This window comes from Phyllostomus discolor, chromosome 3, assembly GCF_004126475.2.
Source record: "Phyllostomus discolor isolate MPI-MPIP mPhyDis1 chromosome 3, mPhyDis1.pri.v3, whole genome shotgun sequence".
Classification (NCBI taxonomy): Eukaryota; Metazoa; Chordata; class Mammalia; order Chiroptera; family Phyllostomidae; genus Phyllostomus; species Phyllostomus discolor.
In genome coordinates, this window is record NC_040905.2 from 121,917,774 (window position 1) to 121,937,856 (window position 20,083).

Genomic DNA, 20,083 nt, shown 5'->3' on the forward strand with positions numbered 1-20,083 from the left:
CTATACGTATATACTTTTTCACTTAAGGGAAGTACTTTCTGGCTTCTCTTTGGCATATATGAATTGCCAACATCACTACTCTTGTGCTATGTCAACATTACTAAGTAAGATATGAACACTTGAATATGAATACTGTGACTCCATGACAGTAGATGTAATAACCAAGGTGACTATTAAGTGACTAATGGGTAGGGAGTGTATGTGGGGTAGAGACACTGAACAAAGGGATGATTCATTTGCTAGGTGGGGAAAGATTGCTCGGTGTGAGATTTCATCATGCTACACAGAATGGTGCACAATTTAAAGCTTATGAATTGTTTATTTCTGTAATTTTCCACTTAATATTTTCAGACTGTGGTTGACAGGGGTTAGTTGAAACCACAGAAAGCAAAACCTCAGAGAAGAGCGGAGCTACAGTAAGATATTTTTCACAATCCAGGAAAAGGAATTAGTTACCATTTCAAAATATTTCCAGATTACCTAAGGTGCAAAGGCCTTCAAAGTTCTGGATACCTTCTGAAATGTATAGGAAACAAAAATCTTACATTGTATAAAACCTAAAGTACAGTCACCATAATGAAGGTATAGGAGGTAGTTAATTCTATTATTAAAACAACAGAGAGGCTGTTGTTTAAAAAAAAAGGAAGCGCCTGGCTGGTGTAGCTCAGTGGATTGAGTATAGGCCTGCGAACCAAAGGGTCACTGGTTTGATTCCCAGTCGAGGCACATATCTGGGTTGTGGACCATATCCCCTGGTGGGGGCTGCGCGAGAGGCAACCACACATTAATGTTTCTCTCCCCCCTTCTCTCTCCCTTGCCCTGTCTCTAAAAACAAACACTAAAATCTTAAAATAAATATAAATAAAATAAGTAGCAACAAAAATACAGTTCTCACTATTAAATGTTGTATCAATTATCAACATTTCATGTTATTAAAATATACAATGTTGCTAGGTGCCTTTCCAAGTAGAACAGCTGACACTTGAATATGAGTTTTAGCTGTGTGGGTCCACAAGGATTTTTTCCCCAGTATGATTTTCTTAAGTCAAAAGTTATATTCTGATTTTTGTCTGTGCAGTGGGTCAGTCAGTGCCCCTAACCCCTGTGTTATTCAAGGGTCAACTGTATACATATTCTAAAGGACACATCTTCAAAGGCTCAGAATGTCTTACATTCATCACAGTAACTGTTTCCACAACAGGGAATGACAACGGCATCAGTCATAATATCTTTGCAGATAAGACACAGCAATTCATCTGGGATAGGATCGTCTTCCTCAGAAGAAGAAGATGGTTCCTCTGGTAAGAAAGGTGGTTTTTCTTTCTTCCCAATTGCATATGCTTCTCTGTAAAAGAAGGTTTTAGCATTTAAACAACATTAAGATGGCAAAGTATTTCAAGATAATTATATGTTCTACTATACTCTAATAGAAGCTTATCTTTCAGTACAATGCCTGATGAGTTGACACAAGTGTAACAACTTCCAAAACAAGAGAGCAATTATGAACATTCTACCTCTAAACAACAAAAAGACATGAAATGAAAATCCTCAACAAGTAGAAAAAGAAACAAAGAAATGCTATAAAATTGGCTAAATAGATCTCAGAATCCATAACTGAGGGCCAGAAAGGTAAAGTGACACATTCAGTGCCACAAATGGCACAGAAAGGATTTGAACTTCGACATGACAATACCCTGTCTATGGCCATCCCACCCTGAATGTGCTGTGCCCAATCACATTGGGCTATGACAATACCCTAATTACATTTTCCCCCCTACCCTATCACGTTTCCTAAAGAAGAAAAAAAGTCCCCCTCCATAGTCTAACAATCCTCAATACCTGTGAAGGTAGTGAAGAGTGAATGTCATAATATGGGAAACTAAAATTGGTACAATTAAGGGGAGATACTATGTCACCATGCACAAATGATTAACAGCCAGTGGTTTACTTATAATAATCAGTATTTTAAAAGAGATGTATCTATTTATAGTCAATCTTTACTTAAATGATTAGAATATGTGTCACACAAATTTAAAGTAACACCTCATTAGAAATTTTGGGTCCACATTTTTGGTAGAAATGCATTATGCAGACATGCTAGATATTAAATATATTAAAAATAAAATAAAAGACACTACTCTGACTCATCATGACTGCTTCCAACACCCCCATCTTCTCTGTAATCAGGCTAATTTGTAAAACAGGAATTCTTAGAGAAATCCTTTCTATCTCACTTAGGAACAGAGTGTGTTTATCTCAGCTGGACAGAGAAGGTACCTTATGTGTGCTATTTGTGTTGCAGTTGCTCCATAGACATCACCACGATTCCAGAAATAAGTGTCAATTTGCTTATGCCCCATTGTTCCCAATTTTTGAAAGAGGAGTCTCCCACTGCCCAAGAGAGAAAAGAAAAGGAAAAAAAAAAAAAAGAAGAGAGGACAGAAAAAGAAACAGAAGAGTCTGAGTTGCTTATTAGTGGTGTTAGTGGAGAGGGTGAAAGTTTCAATTAAAATATTTGGGCTCCCATTTTCCCCAGCATTTGCTGTGTGTTTGGCACAAATGGGCTTTCTGTATTTCAGCATTCAAAAGCAATGAAGTTAATTATTAGTTAGGGTTCACAGGTGATGCTAATTTTTCCAACACAAACTTCTATTTAAATACTTTTACTTCTATATATTATTAAGATGAAGCGGTCTGCTCTTAAACTGTGTCTGTAAAAACATCAATTTCAACCTAAAATTCTTTGGAAGCATGTATGAAATGTATGACTTAGAAAGAGCTGACAACAGAGTACACTAAGATGAACTGCAAAAACACAAGATGATAACTGATAAAAACAGATGGGAGTGAAGTTAAGAAAGTGAGCAGGGTTGGGAGTTTAGGAAAACACATCTGTGACCTAAAACAATGCATTTACTGAAGTACCTACTAAAAAACACTGCCTTTTCAACATTGTCCCATGGCACAGCCACTTTCATTGTCCTCTCTTGCTAAACTATACTACATTTCAATATAGCAAGGAGCTGAGTAAAAACTGTGTTCTTACATATAATTTCTTTTACACTGAGAACAGGGACATCTATTGTCTAATGTGATGTCTGCCAAGGTAATTTCAATATCTCCTGGAGGACTTATTAAGAGTGCAACCAGAGTCCTAGCACACAGCCTCTGAATCACTTGGGGGTGGGGCGGCACACGGGTGCCCAGGTCACTTAATCCCCTTTTTAAGAGATTCTTATGCACTCTAGTTAGAGAACAGTCCAAAGTAACACATAATATTGTGTTGTGTGAGTACACAACTTTTGAGGGTAACAAAAAAGGTAATTAAAAGTATTAGTAAGAGTACATCACATAATTGAATTATTTCCCTAGGTTTTTACGCCTACCCATCTACCCATTTCATAAAAAACTGGCTAATAAAATAAACTATGCAAACATTAAATATAAGCATTAAGGTATAGCTTACAGTGCTAGAGATGACCTGAACTGACAGTTTACAAAATAAACCGTACTTTCACATTTTCAGACTCACACAGATACCCCAGTATTTCGTTCCTTCTTGGCACTTACATTTGCCTTGGCATATTGTAGAACTTTTATTCTTAAGCCTCTTATTTCTCAAAATGACTAAGATATTCATCTCGTTCACTTAAAAAGTGAAGTAACATGTAAAGTTATATGGGAGTATGTATGTGAATGAGGAAGAAAGCAGGGAATGACAGAAAAAGAAAAAAAATTAGAAGACTACAAGGGAAGTGGCACTCACTGATAACAAAACCCCCCAAATCCATTTTAAATTTGCTTTTTAAATGGAGCAGACTGCAGCCTCTCATTCATAACACAGAAGTTGCCAAGCCCCAAGCCCAAGATTAAACAGAACACTACCATAACCTGGAATGACTACAGTCCCCACAGGCCACATCTAATTTGAATACTCACGCATCTATAGTTGGTATTGCATATTTTCCAGTGTTGGTGAGCATTGCACCTTTCATGTTAGGATCTTTCACTTCCATCATGAAACTTCTGGGAATTCCAGTGCTTTTTTTAATCCTAGGACCAGATTCAAAGTTCTTATCCTTTTCAGAGGGAAAAGGAGGGAGAGAAAAAAGTTACCTTTATTTAATAGCAGCTAACATGCAGTGTTTACCAACTACTTATATTATTTGTAGTGTCTTACACATGATTTCATTTAATCCTTACAATAGTCATGTGAGGTACTATTATTATCTTCATATCACAGGTAAAAAATAACATGCTTCGAGAAATCAAGTCACCTGACCAAGCTCCCTCAGCTATTAAGTGGCAGAGCCAGGATTTGAAACTGGCAATGTGGCTCCAGAGGCTGTTGTCATCTGCCATTGTACTATAGAAGGCACTATTTACCAAGTAACTGTAATGACTAGTAATTGTAAGAAAGTAAGCTGTACCATATTTTGTACTCTGGACTTACCCCATTTGTTGGGCAATTCTTAATATAATGGCCAGGTTTACCACAACGGAAACAGGTATAAGATGGAGGTGGTGGACCTAGAGGTTTCTTCATGTAACTGAAAGGGAGAAAAAATTCCGTGTACACAAAGAACCAAAAAAAATAATGCTTCTCATTGGGTGTGAAACCCACCCCAAAGTCCCTATTAGCATAAAGTACTTATGAACTTACTTGATTGGGTCGTATTCATGGCCAGATTGCGACATCATTGCTTTAATTTTATCTTCTTCAGAAGCATTGGCTTCAGCCAGATTGGCAGTCTGTTTAACAGGTAATTATTTGACACACACATTAGAAACACATTTAAGACCACACAGCCAAAGACACCACCACTCATCCTGTAAAGAGCAGTATCTAATCTTGCATAAAAACAGCTATTTACAAGTATAACCCAGGAGAGGCACTGGAAGTTCCTCAGGTGTTTGAGTGTCTGTGGGGCTGAACTCAGTCTTTCTGGGGGTACTCAAACCTTAGACCCTGTTTGTACCGTGTGTTGAGAGTTGCACACTCCTCCTCCAAGAGTTAAAAACTGTGATTAAGTTAGAAACACTTGAAGTTTTTCCAACCTTAAAAATAACTCAAGTGTCACAGCATTAAGACATATAAGATATAAACTATATACTGTTTATAAACTATATAAAGTATATAGTTTATGCTTACAACTGAGAGGTAAGGTTGGGGATAGAATAACACCACATTATGCAGCTGACATTAAAAATCAGAAGCTCTTTAGAGAGTGGTGTCAGCTTCAAATCAAGTGCAAAACACATGCAATGAGCATTCAGTTTTAAATCCAACTCTCTGAAGTTTTATAAACGTCACCTTTAAGATATATACAATAGTCTAGATATAAGCAGGGTCTAAGGGAGTCCTAATAACTTCAATCTTCAAGCATCTAGCATTCATAACAGCCACTCATTGGGTTTTAATCTTTACATTCATCCACAAAACAAGCAACCAGTTTTAACGTTTTATTGTAATTTCATATACAAAGAATGCTTAACATTAACAGAGCTTAGAACAACAGCAACATTTACAGAAAAATGGATTACAGAAGTTGAACAACTAATTTGTTTGAACCCAAACATTTACAAATAGTTAAAAAAAAAAAACCCCAAACCTCCAAAACTCCCCAACTGCTTCCCACAGAGAAACAATGGTAGGAATAAACCCAAATTCAAACGTGATCCTTAAAGTACATAAGAATTAAAACAGTAAACTAGAAGTTGGTAATGATATCAACTCTATGCTAAACCACTTTGTATGAGAAAATTGTTAGAGGATGGTTTTAGCCCACTTTAATGTTTAGTTTTCCTAGAACAGGAACTTAAAAACTGTATTTGTAACTAGAACATTTTGGGAGATACAGTCTAGGGGAAAAGGATACAACCTATAACAAAGCCAAGGAAAAGATAGGACATCACCCATGGAAAGCCCATCAACTCATTAATCTTGGTTGCTAAATTTGGTTTTACATTTCTGACAGTAGGGGAAAAAAAGATTTTTGGAAAACTTTCTTGGCCCTCAAAAATCTGCCTATCCATAGTATTTGCCTTTTTCTTTAAGGCATGGTTTACAAACTAAATCTATTGTTTCAAAAAGTAATCCATCACTAGTTCTTTCCCAAACAAAAGCACACATTGTTGAGCATAAAATGTAAGCAATTTTATAGTAAAACATGGCATATACAACGATTTCAGGAGGACACAATTTGCCCCCCTGCCAAACAAACACATCAGTGTATGATTGCAAACAGCTTTACACATTTACATAATTCATGTAGTCTGTGTTCAAACAAATTAGGTTGTTTTAAAATTTTTTCTAATGCAGGCAGACTGCAAGTCTATTGCATAAAGAAGCAATTATATCACATTTAAAATGCTGACCTTCATAGGTTCAATTCAAATATTCAAGAAAGAACCACGCAATCGTCCATGTAAAGGAAAGCTTCTATTTGGCTGCTTAAAGGAAGTCCACATAATTTGCAGCCAAAACCAGGGAATTCCTCCAGAACTTTGTTAGTTTCCAATGTATAATTAAACAAAATGTATGAGGGAAAAAAAAGTGTAGCTTCATGTGTTTCTTCTGTCTTGAAGATGAAAATACTCCAACATTACAGTAAGGCTGACAAAATATTCCCCCTATCTTCTCAAAAACCACTACTCTTTACAGGATAGTAATAGTAGGTACAGTGTTTTTACAAAGTATTGCCTCCCCCAACCCCTCCAAAACAATTGCTTCACATAAAAATACGATGTTAGAAAGAGATTTATATTTTCAAGAATATATGCATATATACCTTTGTAAGCTGGGCCAGAGAAATAGACGCAGAAGAGTCATCAATCTGTTCACAAAAAATTAAACACACATTCAAGTTCCACACTGAAAACATCTGAAAGTGATCAATTTAGTCCCTACTGCCACTTAATGTTTAAATATTGGGCATTTTATTAGAAATTGTCCAAAGAATGTTACTGTCTAAAAAAATGTTTTAAAGCTGGAAGTGTAACTTACCCCATTTAACTCTCCCTACATATTTCACACTCAGTAGTAAGGGCTAACCGTTAAGAGAGGGTCAATCAAAATGAGAAAATGGGGTCAAGTATATCACATAGGCACTCTGTTCAGACTGGTGACCAAATGTTAAATAAGAGTCCAATGTCTCCCAATGGTCTCTAAATGTGATGATGCTCAAGACAATGAACATTAGAAGAGAGAATACGAAACCTATCTTTCTGGAATGCCATTACACAAATTGTAAAACAAGCAGCTCTTTAAAGGCTCAGATAATCTTTAATGAAACAACTGCCACATAATTACTTTTCCCCAGCATATACTGCTCAATCTGGGTAAATTTATTCTCCCACAGAGAGAGTAACAATAACTTCTTGACAAAGAAACCACAGCTTTATCAAAGCAAAGATAAACCAAACAAAAAGCGGAAACAAAAGGTACCCTGGGGCAAGGGTGAGCAGCTGGTACATATAAGGATAACTTGAATATGTGGAGAAAATAAAGTTAATCAAAGGGAGCAAGTATTATATAGGATGGATATAATAGGAGCTTTAAAAAATGTGTTTTCGAATGTGACATTCTTAAATTTTTCATTATTTGGTCCCCTGACATGACTTTAGTATCAGTTTTAAAAAGTGTACATGTATGTGCATATACTTTCACACACATACATGCATGTTATCTTTAGCATGTAACTGTGAAGATGTTATTTCCATACAGGTGTACCCAAATTAAAACATTAGCTTCCTATGCACTAAGGAGCATGTTATAATTCTCTCATTTTTGGTTATAACTCTAGTTTAAAATAGAGAGAATGTAACAAGATGTCTGAATCAAAGGAAAAACAACAAAAGTGAGTCTTCATCAGGTATTTTTCAAGTATTTCCAAGTATTAAAAGCAGCGTGATGTTAAGAGTCCCAAACAGAAATATAACAAGTTTCAATATGAAGTTCTTACCAGAATGACCACCACAGTAAGAATTCAATAAATGCAAATTAAAAAAATGTTGGCTAAATTTAAAATACATTTTATAAATATCTTAGAATTTTAAAAGTTAGTTTGGTGGATATTATTACTGGGATGCTTACACAAAAAGTTCTTAGCTCTATGCTGAGGAACTCTGCAGAATTCATAATGTACTTTTTGAAAGAAATCTTTTTAGCCAGAATAAAATGACCTAGTCAGTCTATTCTAGAGGGTTACGTTTTACATCAACCAGGAATTATTTGAATTTAAATAACAAGAACTGAATAAATTGCTGTCGTCCATCATCTATACTTTATGTCTAACCAATGAAACAAATGGCCTTTAAAAACAGTCCATTACTACCTACAATATGATGCTGATCATTTCCTTAGAAAGTAATCAGTTATATTAACTTTCTTACTGTTGAAACTAAAAAATCAGCATTTTTGTTCTTCCCACTCCTAACACTTAAAATACAGCTGACTTTTTGTTCTTATGCCAAGCTTTCTTGTCCTTTCTACTTTCTGCCAACCTGTTATTAGTATTGTATATTTACTGGGTTGAAAGTGGTTTCAGATATTCAAAGGCATCTAAATCACTTTTTTCCCCACCAAATAATCACCATAGCCCCTAAATACCTTATAATCCACAAGGAAGTCAAATGTACCACAAATTTAGAAGGGCATCCAATTGTTTTCTACATATAGCCAGGCATGAATAAGTGAAAACTGCTGACAAGGAATGGTTTAAAAATGACTAGAAATTTACATGTACTAAACCAAATAAATACAGTAACTCTCAGACACTACTGATAAAAATCTGCAATCTTCAAAACAACTGATCAATGCACACTGTAGACATCACTAAAATTTAAGATACCTCCCCACATCCAATTTGTGGTCTTGCTTCCAGGAACAAGAATCTTAAAATCTTCTTATACGTCAAACATACTTGCTTGAAATTCAAGGACCCTACACAATGTAATTCTGATAGCACCCAGCTCTGCAGTCTCACAATGGAAGGATGACTAAGTCAACAAAGCTGAGGAGTGGAGACAGAAATAAATAGCCATCCTTGATTAGAGATGGCTAAGCTACCAAAATGTACATACATTCACCTTTACTAATCAGAATCTAAAACCTAGATTAGTGACTTTATAGTACTTGGATTTTGTGAATGTGTACAATACATGGGATTCTTAAGTCTCCTAAGATGGACACATCATGCTTGATGAATCCAATCTCTTTTCCCATCCTAAATGTCAGCAAATGTACCCCCAAGCAAATAAATGATGGAGATGTTTATCAACTTATCTAATGCCTCCATTTCAGATCATTCTAACCTAAAGATTAAAGTCACTTTTAAAGTACAAAAAAAAAAAAAAAAAGGAAAAGAAAGAAAGAAAAAATAAAGAAAGAAGAAACCTAAATAAGTATAAAATAAACTGCTTCTTGTAAGTGTAATACAGACATGCCAGGGAACACACAAGGCTAAAAGAATGTTAACTTTATTTATGAACATGTGATTTGTGTTTATACACATGCTAATAAACAAAAAGGAAATAACTGTTTTCAAGAAATAAAACTTTATCTGAATTAGTTTAAATACTCTATAAAATGTACTTTATACAAAATGTGTTACATTAACTACTACAGTCACCGAAATGTCTTCTATTTTGTGCTAGCATTTGGATACATAAAAGTCAGTTTTAAACCAATCACCAGCAAAACAGAAACTTGGACAGTTTTTACAGCATTATGCTTAAAAAAAAACAAAAAACAAAAACCCACATACCCCAAAAGAGGGGGGGGGGGGACCCAAGCACTATGAGTTTGGAATCACTGTATTTAGTTCCATGGGAACTAAGGCCATATATACTTTAGAGAACAAGTCCAAAGTTCAGATTTACTATGTTATCATGTTTAAGATCCAATGATCCAAGGTTAGTGAAATGCCTGATACACAATTCAAGATCAGTATTTAAAAAGAATAAAGTGAAACAGCAAGCAATACCCTTGAATTCTAAATGAAGACTTCAGATATCTTGTATTGTGTACAAATCAGCCTGAGCAGTCAAATGTTTTCAGAACCATCCAGTTTACAGAACCCAATTACTGTAGACCTGTGTTCAGAAACAGATGCTTCACCCCACAACTGAGGAATGCTACTAATTGTTAGCTCGAAGTCAAAACAGTGTCATACTTCAGATTAATCTGTGATAAAATCAAGATGCTACCCTGGTTAAGGGCAGTTACCTTTGATAAACTATAACTGTCAATTAGCTTACAATTAACGCAGCATTTTAATATCTTATGAAAAAAGGGAAGTACTTTAATTTGGACAACTGAGCAGACTAGAACTGAAAGACCCTGAATTAAAATTTGAAAATAATGTACTCAATTGTATAAAATCATCAAAAAGACACTGATAATACCCATGGGGGCCCCAATTTCAGGTTTTACTTTATAGTATGGATAGAAACAAAGAATAGGAGCTCAAACTTGCCAAATAAAGCAAAACTAAATAATAAAGCTGCATTAACGGTCTCTGGAAAGCTTCTTCTATGAGGTGTCTGAACTTTGTGAAAACATCAAACTTTAATATGAGCTTCGCATGTTGCTAATGCACTTTTCAAAGCCATCCATCAGGCAGGGGGAAAAAAATCTAACAAAAACTAAGTGATACAACGTGAAAATGGCAAAATATACACTCCAAACATTTTTTATTGCAAGAAACAAAAAGCACACAACAGCCTGTACATACATACAAAATACTAACTATAGACAGACAGATGTAGAACATGTTGTCATGTTCATTAGTATAAAAACTACATGATCTAAAAAGGATCATACATTAACTATACAACACAGTGTCATAGAGGGTTGCTGTCATAGTTAATATGAAACTGTTTTGGGGGCACAAAAAACCCATTTCTACATAATAAGTGTGCAAATTATGCCATATATATCCAGATTCAACTGAGCTGTAATCAAAATACATTTTATTTACAATATATACTATGATCAGTTGGATATTAAGTTCTAAAATGCTTTACTTCACTGCTACATTATAAAGGTAAAAGCAATGTGTAGAAAAAGTGTGAGATTGTGTTTTTACATACTGCTTTTGAAGTTCCCATCACTGGTTCAGTTCGACTTCTACAAAACAAAAACAAAAGTAACATTAGCTCTGGGGGCAGCTATTTAGGATTTTTTGTGCTAAAAAAAATATTAATACATATCTCTAATCACACATTTACAGGTCAATTTTCCTTTGGGACAAAGATTGAAAAACAGCCAATTTCCAAAATAATGAATATACTACTTTGATTAATGGTCACCACCTTTGAACACAAACAGTTTAAGGTATTATCTATGGTTAAAAAAAAAATACTGGGCAATTCTAGAGTAGGTGTATCTTGTCACTTACAATGACTTTTATTAAGGAACTTTGTGGTTATTCCTCCATAAACTGCAAATTAAATTATCCCCTAGTTTTTAATAGGTACAAATATAAATTTTTATACATCAGATATTCTTAAAACAAGCCCACTGTTAACATCTATAATTTGGATTCCTGAGAAATTGTGCTCCAAACACTGATTTCAAATCCCGAAAGACAGGCTGATACTACTTTATTTCAAATTTGAAAAACATTTTTGTGTACTGAGTTGCTTTTAAATTTATGTACCACTGAATTTAAAAGGTTTCAAAATAATGGTGAAAGATTAAACAAGAATTCTAACTTTCAGAAAATACAACATAGTGTGACAGACTATTCTAGTAAAAAAGAGTAAGTTAAGCAGTTATGGAGAATTAGATAAATTGACTTTTAAAAGAACATAAAAATAAGCCCCAAAAGAAACTCCTTTAAAAGTCCACACAGGACACAGGCCAGAGGTTGAATTGCTAAATATAGCTTTTAAATGGTTAGTTTTAGTTTTAAGTTTATGCTATCCTAAGTATAGAGAAATGTTAGAAGCTGAAACACGTTTCTACGTTTGTGCGTGATTTGAAGTCCTGAGATAAAAATGAAGTTCTCATTTTTTTAATATTTGCTCAACAAACTCAGAAGCATTTTGAGGCAGATATATTAAAGGAAATCACACCCATAGTGAATTAACATGCAGTCCTGTAAAAGCCAGCTTATATCCCCAAGTACTTCAAATAATTCTCCAACAGTTTCTGAATATCAAAAACCAAATAAACAAAAAAACCCCTGAAACTGAATGTTTTTATTTTTATTTGCTGTCTCTTTATTCTATTAGGCAAAGTGCCCAAGAGAATGAAACTCAGTATTTTTAAAAGGCACTTGGTAAATTAAAGTGTAATTTCACACTAGATTTTAGAATTAATGTCTTCCTTATTATTTCTCAAAATTATATTGTTAAAGGCACATAATTCACTTGGTATTTATAGCAAAAAAAGTATTCAGCTTTTAAAACTGTTACTATGGAGAAGTTATTATACAAGGTATTAACCTGCAGATGTTATATGGAAGAGACTTTTATAGCAACCGATAAAAATAATCCCCCTTTAGTGAATTTCTTAACCTCTAGACTAGTCCTAAGATATTGATGTTTTCTTACTCCAATCATGGTGATTTACCATGTGCCAGGCACCATTTGTTTGTATCTCTATTCATTTGGAGGACCTCTGAGGTAGACTTTAGGAGATATAACCCAAGTCACACAATTAGTGTGAAACAGTAAGTGAAGTCAAAGCTAAGTCTGATTCCAGTGTCTGCTCATAAATTCTATAAATTCTATAGCATCCCAATAAAACCTCTTATGGATGAATAGCAAATGTTAACAATACTGAATATTTTTGATGCTGTCAAAATATTTAGGACAGATCTTGTAAGAAACTTACATACTTTTTTTAATAGTAAGGGAAAAATGAAAGCACAGAGGCAAATAAAAACAAATAAGGGTACAAAAATATTTGTTCACTGTTCAATCATTTTCTTGCCTATATTTCTTGCCTAATTAGAACATCTTTCTAATCACCTATATAGGGCAAAAATTCTTCCTAATAGTGCTTACTCCGAACTACATACAGATTAAGTTAACCTAACCGAAGAAGGGCGAAGAGGAGAAATCAGGAAAAAGAACAAACCCATCCTCACAGTTTTAAAATTGAGGAAATGTATTCATTAGGGTAAAATAATGAGTTTTATTCTAAAATATACCTGGTTACTTCTTAAATAAGTCTATTATTTTGAGATTTAAATACATGAAATTTGATAAATACTTACATGACATATGTCTTGCTTGTAGATTTAACACCTCCAATAGGAATTCTTCTAACAATTACAGATGAGTTCTTAGGAATTAGAGCATTATCATCAGTATATTCTGGAAATAAAACAACAGAATTAAGTTCCTATTTGGAGGTTTGGGTAGTCATAGTCCTGAAGAAACAGATAACTCTAACCAAACATGAATTTTATGGGAAATGAATAGAAAAGACCATTATTAACTACATGTTCCTTGCATCTAGATTACCAACACTGTCATAATATCCAAAGCCATTAAGGGACTTCCCTCCAAATGACACCAAACAGTGTCAGCTGGTTCTTGGCCCTGCCACCTCTACTTATGTGGAACCTCAAATTTCAGTGAGACTGAATCATTCTCTAGTTTACTTAGCTAGTAATTCTGATCAGCTGAACTATGAAAAAAGCTGTTATATATAATGAAGAGACTCTGTCTCTCCTAATCTCTAAACATGAGTATTACTGAGGAAAACAGACTAAAAAATTAAATTGATGTGTCTGAATACAGAAAAAAGGATTTTATAATAAAAAATTAAGTAGGATGCAACTCTGAACAGAATGTTGATTCAAGGAACTGGTATTTGAGACTTAAAAACTGAGAAGTCAGTCAGATGTGCAAAAATGCTGGACAGTTTCAGACAGAGAATAGCAAGTGGAAAAATGACACAAAAAGACCAAGTAGCTGAAGAAAATGAAAAAAAAAAAAGACATAAAATACAGTCAGAAAAGTACCATATATTGATTTATATTTTGTTTCTAAGTATAACAGAAAGTCACTGAAGAATTTTTTTAATGGCAATTTGATTTATGTTTAATCATGAACCCATAGGGGAATAAAAGCAGAAACAGGGTAACTAATATGGGAGCTACTGTAAATTCCAGGTAGGAGATAAAGATATTCTGTGCTAGGATATGACAGAGAAATGGAGAATGAGAATGTTTGAGGGAAAATTGCCAAGGCTCATGCATGAACTGAATTGGGGTGAAGGAGAAACGTGAATTTCTGGGTTGTGGTTTAAGCACTTGGATGAACAGTGATGTCACTTTCTGAGAAGACAAATGGAGATGAATGGATCAGATTTTTCTACTCTTTGACCTATTATTGCAATATTTTTGTAAGCATGGAACTTAAAAAGTAACTGGACCAATGGATTTAACTATGGCAAAGAGATGCTAAAGGAGGAACTTATAAATTACCAAAAAGAAAAATAATCCACTACAGGGAAATAGATGTAAAAATCTATACTCCTCCCTTAATCACACAATCAGACATTAGGGTTTACTGTTAAAAGTTATTGAGTTTACTTGCTTCAGTTAAGTTACTCAGCACCAAGTGACTGACTTCACTTTATACACACACACCAGTTTTATTATTTTTAATCATAATACTGTTAGTATTTCCTGTTATGAACCACTGTGCAGGAAAAGGCTCTTTTCAGGATATTTCAAGCAATAGGTTACATCTCACAGGCATTGAGATAGAGTGATGCAATTTCCTAAATTCAGGAATACCAATGTAAGCCTGTCATTTTGCGTAGTTCATGACAGTTCCAGATGCCAAGCAAGCTCTGAGTAAGCAAAGTTGGGAACAGAGGAGATGGGAATTAAAATGCAAATTCTAGAATCAAAACGTGGTGTCAAACACCTGACAGTTTCTGAATATTTAACTCTCAAAAGTGTTTACGGTGGGGGTGGGAAGCAAATGTGTTCATAGTAGACTTAATTCAATTGAGTACAGTGCTATGTCAAATTAAAAGGTGCCCCAACACCAGATGCTGTAACTGATGTTTTAATTTGTATGTTCCTGAACTACACTGATTTCCTAACCTTAAATACCTCTTTAGTAACCTGTAGCTTCAAAAGACTCTTTTTATGCACCAGTGTAATTTTTAATTAAAAAACATCAAGACCATGGATGAAAAGAAAAACAAGATGAATGTGAGAAATGAGGAAAGATAGTATGAGTATTTTAAAAATACTTCACCCTCAGCTTTAAATCTTTCACACTAAGTTCAAAATGAAGGCTTTTTTTTTTTTGGAGGGGAGATACTGCACAAACATTGAAAAACAAGTTTATATAGTTGTTACATTAAGAAAAACATAAAAAGATCATTGGAATTTCACTTTGAAATGGTCTAGAAATAAAACAGGATTCTTAGGTCTAAAACATGACACTCTGAGTCAAGCATTTTAATCTAACAAAGAACTGAGTGCCCTAAGCATAAGCAGATTAGGCAATTTAAACATTAATTCCAGTCAACTAGTGATAATCCACTTCAGCATTCCCTCCTGGGCAATCTTTTAATTATGAAGCTATAAACATTTATTTTATTTATACTCTTTTTAGTTCATTGGATGGTGCTAAAACCAACTGGCACTCTTAACTCAGTTGTCTTGTGACACTGGAATACTATTTCCAACAAAACTCATTAAGTAACTATCCTCTGCACTATAGTATTTCTCCCTTAATTTGAGGATTACAAACAATGCACATTTTCTCCCCAAAGCTCCTTCTCTTAACCAATCTAGTATCACAGCTTTCTCCAATAAGGGCAGTTCACACAGATATATAAAATAAATATGCTGCAGGGCAAAGCAGTTCCCTGTTTTCAGGGTTTATCAAAATAATGTATCATGGCCCTGGCTGGCATAGCTCAGTGGATTGAGCTCGGGCTGCGAACCAAAGTGTCACAGGTTCGATTCCCAGTCAGGGCACATGCCTGGGTTGCAGGCCACGGCCCCCAGCAACCGCTCATTGATATCTATATCTATATCTATATCTATCTCTCTCTCTCTCTCTCCCTCCCTCTCTCTCCCCCTCTCCCTCTCCCTCCCTCCCTCCCCCTCTCCCTCCCCCTCTCTCTCTCCCCCACTCCATTGCCTCTCCAAAAATAAATAACATCTTTAAAAAAAATAATGTATCACAATTTCTTGGCTTAGAAAAAAGTAACACATAGCAAAACTCTTGTATTTTGGGTAAGAATTCCATCGATCTTACTCTTATCAAATTTACTCTGGTCTAACAAAGTTGTATTCCATTAGTTGAAAAAGATGGCCAAAGTCTAGCCCCAATTGATTAAATTATGTAATATTTCAGTAAAATATGAAACTTGCATAGTTTCTAATGATTAAAACTGCCTTAACATTCTCTAATTCCATTTATATTGACTTTCCTAAGTATCATTCTCTGTCCAGATGGCCTGAAATTCTTATAAATTCACCCATTTTAGTAAGTGTGACTATAACACTTAAGAATACTTTTGGTGGCCTTAAAGAAAATACTTCCTTAAACGATATTTTGAAAAGCTGTTTCTCAAACATTCACGACCACTAATTTTCCTCTCCTTAAGTAGAGAGATGCTATACATAATTATAATTACCACAGCCTCAAATGAAGTGTCCCTTAGGTATGAAACTTTTTAAAAGAGGGGGAAGTAAGGAATCTATGCAATCATACCTATGTCTGAATGTAAATAGAAAACAGCTCTTTTACAAGATTTATTCTACCTACCAAACAACAGGCTAAAAGTGGGGCATTCCCTCAAATGCAAATAAAAAAGAACCTGTGTCACCATAAACCAAAGTTAGTAATCAAGAAAACCCTAACCTAATTAGGACTTCACTTTATTTCTGTTCTTGGCATGGATCAAACCGAAAAGACTGACCAACTGAAAACTACAGATCAGCATTACAATACTGAGAAAAGAAACCAAAACAAGTTGAGTCAGAACTTGAAAAGGTCATTTGTTACATTTTCGTATGTACTGTTAAATTCTCATTATAAAGTGCTTTTAAAAAGAAGAGTACAGTTAGTGAGTACAGTACAGTATTCATGGTAGCAGCCTATTGTTTTTCAGTACCCTAATATCAACATTATGTAAAAAGTCTGGAAATCATCACTGTAAAAAGTCTCTACTTTTGATATTCAATAAACATGAACAAAGAGTTCAACTGCTTAATTATTGTATTCTAATTCTGAAATTTACACATAAGACATACTAAGTTCCAAGAGCAAGTCCAACACTGAAGACTGGCTGGATTAAATCCTCAAAAATACTAAAGTATTTCTCCACAACATAGGCAACTACAAAATAAAAAGACAGCAAGAGGGAGAAAAGGACATAAAATTTGCCATTAAGCCCCAAAACGTTGTTGGTTGAAGAGAAGCAGTTCTATTGCTGCTTTTACAAATGTGAAGCCTTGCGTATATATGTTCTCCCCTCCTCCTGCACATAAGTTAGAAAATGCCACTAGGCAAGCACCCAGAACCCATACCCTCCCCCACCAAAACCTTCATTTTCAAACATTTGAGAGGAATAATCAGACTCCCATGTTTGTGGATTAGCATGTTACAGATGATTCACATATGACGAAATCAAATAAAGCCAGTTAAACTGCAAGGCCAAATGCTGCAACCCTTGGCTGTTGATTAAAGTTGTATCAAAGCATTAGAAACAGTCCCACAAGACCACAACGGCAGTTAGTCTTCTGCCAGGAACCTCAACTAGTGTGTCTTCAACCGGCACAGATCTGGACTCCATGTGACTCTTACCTTCCTTCGTCTGCGCGTTGGTGATCTGCAGGTCGCAGTCAGCAGCTTTCAGCTTCTCTCTCCCCATAATCTGCTTCTTTAGGTCGCAGAGGGAGATGTGGAGCCCATCAAAGGTGACGGTATCATAGTTGAGTTTAGAAGAAAATTTATAGTGCACACAGGACATGGTGCCAAAGGATTCCTAAGGTTCAGCGAGGAGACGTGGACACGCTCAATATATGTATATTTATAAACTTAAGAGCAGAATATGTACACACACAAAACACTCAAAGACGCGGAAGGACCCTAAGGCCTCGGATTAAATACCCCCCAACCACAAACAGGGGTTCGTAAAAACAATACCCCCGATACTCAGAATCACTTCATGTGCAAGAAGGCGGACGAGGACGGGGAAGGGGAATGGACAATCCGCCAACGGGCACAATGTCACCCGGCTGGATCCCCCTCGCTCATGCTAAGGGCCAGCAGGAGACGGGGGGGCAGGCGGTGCAGTCAATAGCGGTCAGTCCACACGTTAAAGTCCGAGTGACCCCGCGGGGTCAGGGGTCCATAGTGCGGCCGCACCTCCCGGTGGGTCTTTCTCCGTGGTTTGGGATGACCCGGACCCCGGGAGAAGGCTGAGGGGAGAGGGCCTAGGCCCCGAGTCCACCAGCGGCCTCTCGCCTCCTCCTGGCTTCCGGACGACCGACGTCAGCTTCCCCAGGCCCAGGCCCCCCACACACACAAGCCCTGGTGCCTGCTCCCCGGAGGCCACAAGCGGTGCCGCGGCCTAGGCCCAAACGCGCGGTCGGCGGCGGAGAGGCCTTCCACAGGCCGGCGCTGCCTCTATCCCCGCCGCCGCCAACAACGCCGCCGCCGCCGCCACAAAGCCGGCACCAGGCCTCCACCTGGCCTCGAAGCGCTGCCTCACCACCCCGGGCCCCGCCGACGGCCGGGGGGTCTTCGGCGGACCCTGGCGCCGCCGCCGAGGCTCCCTGACGCTTCCTCCCGCCGAGTGCTCCGCGCTTCTCTCGCCTTCCGCTCCCGTCGCCTCTAGGCCCAGAACATCGAGAACACGCCCGGAAACCGCCGGGCGACGACAAGGGCTTCCTTTTTGTTCTGCCCCCCTGCCGCTCTCAGACGCTCACCAGGAGCCGGCAACACCTCCGAGCCAGCCACTATGGCGGACGCGGCCTGGCTCCAAGCGAGCGCCCACTCCGGGGTCTCTTAAGCAGGGATTGCACGGGCGGCGCTTGCGGGCGGGGCCGGGGTGCGCGCGTCGGCGGCCCGAGGGGCGGGGCCCGTGGCGTCACAAAGCGCACTCTGCTCACGTGATCACGCGCTTTGTGACGCCTGAGCGCGGAACCGGAACCAGCCGGGAGAGCGGAAGAAACCATGTGCCTTCAAAGGGTGGGGGAGACTACAAACAAGGTCAGGTCTTAGGGCTGTCCTCGGAGGAGAACTCAGGTTTTCAGCAGGTACTACCGTGCTAGTTTACACTACAAAGCGGGGTGCCCGGCTAACTCTCCTTGCCAACGGCTCTCAGTTCTTCCAAGCCCCCCAATTTAAGTAAACATCGCGGTTGCTATGCAAGCACCCCTAGCTTCCCCTTTCAACAAACTCACTACCCCTAGACCTTCTAAGAGGAAAGTATGGAGAAGCCACAGGGTAGAATTGATAACAACTACTGGAAAGGTTTACTGAGCTCTCACTAGGGGCTAGGGCCAGCGCTCGGCATTTTATAGCACTGCCAGGCTCTGGAGCCACGTTGTCTGGGTTGGAACACTACCTCTGGGACTCCCAGATTGAACTCTGTGCCTCTGTTTCATTGGCTGGAAAATGCTGTTGAAGTCTAGCCTCCTTGCATCTCCATATATTTTGGGTGGTGAGCACACAATGCAAGATACGTATGTCGTGTTATGGATTTGTACACTTGAAACTAATATAATGTTATTAACTACTGTCCCTTCAATATATTTAATTTTAAAAGATTTCATTAGAAATAGTACTTGGTTCACTGGGCTGTTATGTATTAAATAAATACATTTCCATTGTTTAGGACCATACCTTGCACATGGTTCAGTGTGTCTCAATGTGGTTCAAGCAATGTCAGTTTAACAATGGCAATAACAACAAAAAAACCCCTCGATGGTCAGCACTACCATTATTTCCAAGTTATAGGTGAGGGAAGTAAGGCTAGTTAGTAATTATGAACTTTCTGAATTCACACAATCAGGGAAATACCTGTTCAGTGGCGGTCCAAAATCTCATTCCTAATTATAAAAGCAGAGAACTGTGCCAA

General features: G+C 37.1%; 1 protein-coding gene across 2 annotated transcripts in view; it reads right to left on the reverse strand.

The window, feature by feature from the left end:
- RBBP6 (RB binding protein 6, ubiquitin ligase) overlaps nt 1–17,977 on the reverse strand; it is a 29,984-nt gene extending 12,007 nt beyond the window's left edge. The window contains exons 1-8 of one of the 2 annotated variants that reach the window (XM_028506231.2): nt 17,803–17,977; nt 13,230–13,329; nt 11,095–11,131; nt 6,792–6,836; nt 4,664–4,752; nt 4,454–4,550; nt 3,940–4,079; nt 1,173–1,345 (exon numbers count right to left, since the gene is read on the reverse strand). In XM_028506231.2, coding sequence (XP_028362032.1) covers nt 1,173–1,345; nt 3,940–4,079; nt 4,454–4,550; nt 4,664–4,752; nt 6,792–6,836; nt 11,095–11,131; nt 13,230–13,329; nt 17,803–17,968 — 847 coding nt within the window. In that variant the 5' untranslated portion in view covers nt 17,969–17,977. The remainder of the gene's footprint in view (nt 1–1,172; nt 1,346–3,939; nt 4,080–4,453; nt 4,551–4,663; nt 4,753–6,791; nt 6,837–11,094; nt 11,132–13,229; nt 13,330–17,802) is intronic. The other variant, XM_028506235.2, reaches the window with a different exon arrangement.
- Between the last annotated feature and the right edge of the window lie 2,106 nt (nt 17,978–20,083).